Below are 7,670 nucleotides of genomic sequence, written 5' to 3' on the forward strand. Positions count from 1 at the left end.
AAGGAGTAATGACTCCAAGTTTTCTGGTTTGTTAAGAACAATGACACTGGCATATTACACTATGAGACAGAGCAACACTAGGAACCGCAAGTTGCAATGAGAACAGTCTAAGTTTGAAAGTGTACAATGATTGGCTAGATTCCTAGTCTGGGTCTTTTAGTAAAGTTCTGAGCTAGAGAAGTTAACAAAAGCACTAAGGATAACTAAGTTGTATGAATAAAGTCTGCCAAACACAAGCAGAACGTGAAAGGGGAAGGGCAATTGAAAAGAAAGGAAGGAGAAATCTAAGGGAAAGTATCAGAAACTAGGAGGGAAAACCTTACCAAAGTGGGGTCAGAGTGTCAAATAGCACCCACAGATTATAAGCAAATTTAAAACTGAAACCGACTACTCCAACTTTAGTGCCCACTACCACAGTTAAAAGGGTAGTTTAGGGAATTACGGATGAAACCAAACTACGGTGCACAGAGAAATGAGGAGAACAAAGATATGAGCAGCAAAAAGCTTGCTTAAGAAACCTGATTATACTTAAAAGAAGAAGAAAGGATGGAGGAAGATGGAGAGACATGTACAGAAGAGAATCAGCAAGATTTGAAGTAAATTCACTAGAAACTTCTGCGTATTAGAAATCCTGGTGATAAGCAGTCAGAATGGAAAAATAAGTCAAAGTAGATAAGACAATTATGCCATTTCTACTAAGCCTGAGGAAGGAAACAAAGGATGAATTTATGGATCTGTTCTTTATTGATGGACATATATGCCTTCTTTAAGAAAGGCATATATACTTAGACATAGGGATACAGATTAGATTTTGCTAGACTACTAAAATTCCCATCTGACTTAAAAAAAAAAAAAAGCCATAAATGAGAGTGAGAAAAGACCGAGTAAAGCATCATCGCCAACTCTGTAAAACAGAGCAGTGCTGACTAAAAAAGGAACGTGAAGGGATTTCCCCAGGAAGAATGCCTGCTTTCTGATGACACTCAAAAATGTCAGAGGATAGGATACTACGCAATGTTCTCTAGTTACACCCTTGATAAAGGCACAAAGAATGCAGACTGCAACACTCATCAAAACATTTCCAAAGCAGTCTACGTGACAGGAAAATAAGACAAGGAAGTATGGTGGAAAGTCAGTATCATTTCCTTTGCTAACAGGTTCAGCTACCAGAATGTGGACTTAAGAAAGTGTATTCCTCTTAAAATTATCACTTTAGACTTCTGTATAGAAAACGTAAGCAAGCATACGTAAATAGTCACAAACACATATAATCGGATGCTTATGTACACACACGCAAATATGTAAAACAATTGTAATACTTTATCATAATATTACATGATAACTATAGATTATTTTGACAAGATACATATATTAACTGTTTTTTCTTTAACAAATGGAACATAAATTCTAAACAAACTCCAGTTCACTGATCCTTTGTCAATACTTTCCTCTGGATCAAACAGATAAGAGATACATACAGACACAACCCAACAGATATATAAAATACACATTTAAAAAAAGTACACCACTTACAAATACATTTAACATTGTAAAATGATATAAAAATAGGTCTCTAGTCATTTCCAATAGTATAATCTTATACCACATTAATATAAAAGCTTTATAAATACAGGAGGTAAGGCATGTGAAGAATAAGTATTTTGGCCAAGAGAGAATTTTAATAGTTAACTGGTGTCTGAAAGGAAGCATAGTAAAATAAGATTATATAACCTGAGAACTAGTAGGCTAAGACTAAAATACCTGAAAAAAAAAAAAGATAAGTAATGGACTTCATTAAATCCTAACACTGTTTTCTATCAACAAAGTGGAGAAATACTGTATTGCAATCATGCCATTATCACTAACAGAGCTGTTTGCTACTGGAAGCATAGTTACTGGCCAAATCTGATTGGGTAGGTCAAAGGAAATGAAACAATAAAAAACCAGTCCAACTTTCAGACGGGTGATCTTGACCTAGAGAAATCAATAGAACACTAGAGAACATGATTAGTATGAAAATAAAAGAATCAAAAGTAAAAAATTAGGTAAGACTAACATAAAAAACTGACTTAATAGTTTCATAAAATTACTTAATATTCATTTTTAATTATTTAATAATGAAATAACCTGGCAAAAGAAGTTTTAACAGTAAAACCAGAATTGAATAAATTAGAGAGAAAGCTTTAGGCATTAAGAAGCAAAGGGATTTATAAATTTTCAACAGCATCATGACAAAGGGGTAACCTTGCTTCTCTACAGTTTCTTACCTTTCATATCTAAAAATGATTTAAAAAAATAAATGGTATGACTAAAAAGCATTAAAAAACTAAAAACAAAACAAAACAAAAAACCCCACAAAACCTGTAAGACACAATGTAACTAGAGCTGACCAGAATACTGAAGTATGTAAACCAAAATCCCTTGAAGTTACTATGACACTCCTAGCAAAAGGTACATTAAACTGTGTGCATGCACAAGGCTACCCCACTGTCTTTGCAAGATCACAGTTTACAACCAAATTGAACAAACATCTAAGACAGGCCTATGTTACAGTTGATTAGAGCTACAGTTGTTCTAAGTTAAACTAACCCCAGGAATGCATGAAAAACACATCACTATCTCAAGAGGCCCCAACTTACTAGCTTGGCTTGTTGAGCATTTACTGGATCACCATACTGGAGCAAAGCCTGAAACTGGTTGTTTTTTGTAAATGTGATTATCTTCAATACAGCACCAAACTTAGAAAATATCTGTGAAAACATTAAAATCAAGGCATCATCACCTACTAAATTATTTCTTCAAGCTATAAGCAACTATGCAAAGCAAATGACACTTACTTGGTGAAGGACATCAAGTGTTACAGGGTAGTACATATTGTCAATAATTATTCTAAGTACTGGACTCTGGGCTGGAGTCACTGCACTCTCACTGACTGTGGTGCCACTAAGAGGTGTATTTGCTGTCTGGACAGCTGTCACAGCTTGAAGAACTACTTGAGCACGCTGAAAAAAAGTAACAGACAAGTAACACACCCATTATTTCTACTTACATTGTTACGTTTTACTACTGTCTCCTTGTAGCTCAAGTATTCCACTACATTTGTTTCCAAATAGTTACCTAAACACTTTTAACACCAATGCTGACACAGGTCATGCCATTTATTCTGAAAGAATATGATTTACTTGGATAGATGTTTATAACTAGAAACGGTTAGATGAGAAATTTACAGAATAAAAAAACTTTAGCTTCATATTATACATTATTCCCTCTATGAAACAGGTACACTACAGGAAATGGACTACCAATAATCTTTCAGAAAAATTATCACTAAGTTTATTATTTCTAATACAATCTTAAAAAATGAACACAGGAGATTTAAAACAGTTTTTTACACTAATAATATGAAATCTGACCAGAAACTAATGTGGTCTTTAGTATAACTATCAGGCGCATTTTCAAATATGCTATGAAGGATTATTTTCAGTATATTTTATGGTAGATAATATACCATCAACCCTGCAAAATGCACCATATTTAAATTTCAAATTATCTTAATGGTTTGACAAATCTTTATTGGTAAATAAATAACAAAAATACAATTAAGTTCTGAAAGAAAAGAAGAACACAAAAGAATTAATATGTTTGTAAGAATAAACCAAGGATAACACAACCTAAGATTCAAAAAGTCGGCACACACATCCAAATAAACACCATTTAAATGCTAAATAATATTAACTACACATTCATATATCACAAGAACCTCAAATGAAACTCAGCATTTTACAACAGTAACTACTTGATACTTTAATACTACTGTGGAAAATAAAGACCTTAAGAGCAACATTTCCCTACAGACATTTATCTAAATGACAGCATTAAATACCATAACATCTGTTACAAATTCAAATCTTTTAAAACTAGAAACTGCAAGTTACCCACATTAAATTCGATAAATAAAAAAGGTGAAGTTTTCCCTGCAACTTTGTCACATCAGTTTCCTTTCCTGTACCAATCCCCTCACCATCCTTTGAGAAATAAGATCTATACAAAAGCATATTAATCCCACACTTTTTCATGGGATTAATTCCATGCTTATTTAGTGCTAACCATCCTTTTTAGCTTGACAATTACAATTTCTAATAGTAGTAACAAATGACTTTGTTTTAGTACATGAAGCACAGTTAGTTTGCCAATATAGGTTTTAGGTTTTCAAAATATTACATGTACACAGAAAAAGGCTCAAATACTTGGAAGAGACCTCAGTAAAATACCACAAATTAAACTTATCTGAAAAAAATATTAACCCAACAAACAAAACAAACCCCTGTACCACTACCAATGTACCAGAAACCAGAACCATGCCTTCTCCCAAATAAAGAAATGGAACTATAACATCTACGGTCTACTGTGGTCTGGCTTTCAAGAAATACCATTTTATGATGTACACTTATGCTTTACCAAAATACACAGAGCTTGTTCAGTCCTTTTTGGCTACAGATATTCCACAACTTCTCTTATTGCTGCACACTAGCTTTAAACTCCTAGAATGTAATAGTTGCTCCCTGGATTTTTTTTTTTTTTTTGGCGTATCTCTTTATTTACATATATATATATATATATGCTTTCTCAAGCATGCAATTAGGAGTGGAATTATTAAGTATACAGCATGCATATGCTCAACTTGAGATATATTTCAAAAATGATTCTACCAATTTACATCCCAGTTACCTCTATATGAGAATTCAAGCTTCCTTGGATATCAATTCCAACATCTGCTATTAGGTGTCTTGTCTATTTCTTTATAGATAGGTCTTTTGCTACATAGCCCAGACTGGCCTTACCCACATCTAAAAGTGAGAGCACAGTGGCAGCAAAGACTTCAAGCAAGAGAAACTTCATCCAGCTAGAGGACTAACACATCATTACTTTTTGAAATTACATTGAGGTAAAAGTCGAGGCAACCAGATGGCCATAAGGGAGGAGACACAGTAGGTGTTCTAGGCCTTTATCTAACCAAGGGAAAAAAAAAAAAAAGACATGATGCAGGAGAATAACTTAGTGGGACTCAATGCAAATAACTGGGTCATCATCTAAGCAACAGTAGCAGCAAGGAATAGGGAAAAGTGTACAGGTCACATTAAAGAGTGAACTCATAGGTCTTGATCATATAATAAATGGCTATAGCCAAACATGTATTTACTTGCCTCTCTGTTATGAAATGCCAAAATACTTGTAAGTGAATAATAATGTAACAAATACTAAACATTAGGCTGAAAATGATTTTTGTCAAATTCCAGTTCAAACTTATCCTGGCAACAACAATGACAATAACAAAACAAAAACATAAACAAAAAACCAGGAATCAGAGCAGCAACTGGAAGGTTCACAAAACAGGGAGCAAGGAAGCACAGACCCAGACTAAGGCAAAGTCTGGATAATGAACAAGCAACTCAATTCTTGCCTTTGACTCATCATCTCAACATTAAAACCAATAAATCCTTAAAAGAATCAAAAGCCCTAAAAGTTACATTTGTTAGCTCAGAACAAATGTCCTTTGGCATTTGGGGGGTGGACAGGGGACAAGCATGGCATCCAAGTCCTCATTTTAATCTAGGGGGAATTATATGAGTCCAACAGAATTCCAATTGTGCATTCTCAAATAGGAATGAAACAGACGAGCATGGCAGGAGAGTGAGAACAAGACAAACACAAAGGGAAAACTCAAGAGGAGATAGCATTCAAACTCTGCTAAGTTATCTTGAAAATAAAACTGTACTTAGAACCTTTAAAGAACTGCAAGGTTCTTTCTTTGCCCAACTAAAAGGTAAAAACATACTAAACAGTCTGAGGGGCTTTTGAAAACTAAAAACTTTACTTAATTTGAACATTCCTTCCATAATAGAATAAGTAATTTATTGTCTAGCCACTCTGAAGTTCATTATACCAAAGTACCCTCTATATGGGACTTTAAGTAACATTTCTAATTTAAAATAATACATCTAGGTTTGTTCTCCTTTTTATATATTTCTTTCCTTTGAATCTTTGAAAATGAAAGGCATAGCTCAGTGATGGAGTGATCGACTAACATGCTCAAGACCTTGGATTTGATCCATCCACAGCACTACATAGAATGAAAATCATACTGAAGCAATATACACAGAAAGCTTTTACACGCACTGTTAAAGAAAAGTTCTTAGAACATTACAGCAAATTAACATATTTTGGTCTAAAAGTATACTTATATTATTTTATTAATTTTAAATAGTATCTGTATACTTCAAAAGCCAAAATTCACATGTTCTTCAGTCTTAGTTTTTCTCAAGGGAAAATATGCCATTAGAAAAGAAAAATAAAAACTTCTGTAATGAAAGAATACCGAGAATCAAACATGGCCTTGGATTTCCTATGTCCCAGAGGCAGAGCAGTGCAATTCATGCTACCAAGATCCTTGCCCTGACAGCAGCTCCAAGCTCTCCTCCACCTGAGCCATTCCCCTCCCCTCCTGCACCTGACCACCAGCTCTAGCTGTGACTACCCATCTCTCGCCAGTGTTCGTTCACTCTGTTGCTTGCTACAGGGTCTAAATAACCCTCAGTCCCAATTTCCAGGTTAAAATCTTTTAACTTTAAACCTGCAAAAAGTAGCAATCTCTGCCGTCTTTAAAAAAAAAAAAAACAACAGTAAAACGAATCTAATAATAAATCAGGAAAATGAGTATCAGAAAGGCACCTATTTTTATAAAAGAATACGTAACATGTATATATACACACTAAAGTATTTTAAAGATAACAAAAAATGCATATAAAAAGTATTTTCTATTAATATATACTACTTATTAGTCTTAAGATGCTATCGGCCATATTATTTATGTACCTAAAAACACTCACTTGGTTTAATGTATTATCTGTCTTTAGTTCTTTGTGATTGGAGTACTGGATGTAAATTGGTTGGTTACGAAGATGAGGTGTCACAGCAGAATAGTAATTAACCATAGTAATAGCTGCTTCCTCTGTTGCCAGTTCCAAAAATGCCTGAAAATGAGTTTTTAAAAAAGATACCATGAATTAAACTTAAATAAAAATTTACAATTCTTAAATCAAACTCAAGCGTCTGTGTAAGCTAATCTGCTAATTGAAATACTGCCTAGACTATAACCTCATTTCCATCTCAGTGCTCTAACAAAGAGAACTTAGCATCTGACTGAGAGGCTGAAGAGATGGTTGCTATAAGCACCTAATGCTTTTCCAGAGGACCTAAGTTCACAGCATCACCATCCACAAGGCTTACAGATGCCTTGCCTGAAACTTCAATTCCAAGGAATGGAACACCCACAAGCTTTTGCTGGTACCTTAACTCACATGCACATATCCACAAACAAGATATATAATTTGAAAATAATAAAACATCACTTAATTTTAAAAATAATATTGGGGTTAATTCAAGTAATACCCTTCTATTTTGTTGGTTCCATCTACAATTTACTACATTCCATAAATCTGTTTTTTTTTAAACTAGAGAAAATAAGCATTTTCTAGCACCAAAATTTTATTGTTACTATCCTAAAGGTCTCATATAAAAACTCAAGAAGAATGAAGACCAAAGTGTGGACACTGTGCCCCTTCTTAGAATTGGGAACAAAACACCCAGGGAAGGAGTTACAGAGACAAAGT

At 34.0% G+C, this 7,670-nt stretch overlaps 1 protein-coding gene across 4 annotated transcripts in view; it reads right to left on the reverse strand.

Moving 5' to 3' along the window:
* Ptbp2 (polypyrimidine tract binding protein 2) overlaps positions 1–7,670 on the reverse strand; it is a 65,180-nt gene that overhangs the window by 26,618 nt on the left and 30,892 nt on the right. For all 4 annotated transcript variants that reach the window (XM_021157894.2, XM_021157893.2, XM_021157892.2 and 1 more), the window contains exons 5-7: positions 6,888–7,031; positions 2,838–3,002; positions 2,640–2,750 (exon numbers count right to left, since the gene is read on the reverse strand). In XM_021157894.2, the coding sequence (XP_021013553.1) occupies positions 2,640–2,750; positions 2,838–3,002; positions 6,888–7,031 (420 nt within the window). The remainder of the gene's footprint in view (positions 1–2,639; positions 2,751–2,837; positions 3,003–6,887; positions 7,032–7,670) is intronic.

The sequence above is a fragment of the Mus caroli genome, chromosome 3, assembly GCF_900094665.2.
Source record: "Mus caroli chromosome 3, CAROLI_EIJ_v1.1, whole genome shotgun sequence".
Taxonomy (NCBI): Eukaryota; Metazoa; Chordata; class Mammalia; order Rodentia; family Muridae; genus Mus; species Mus caroli.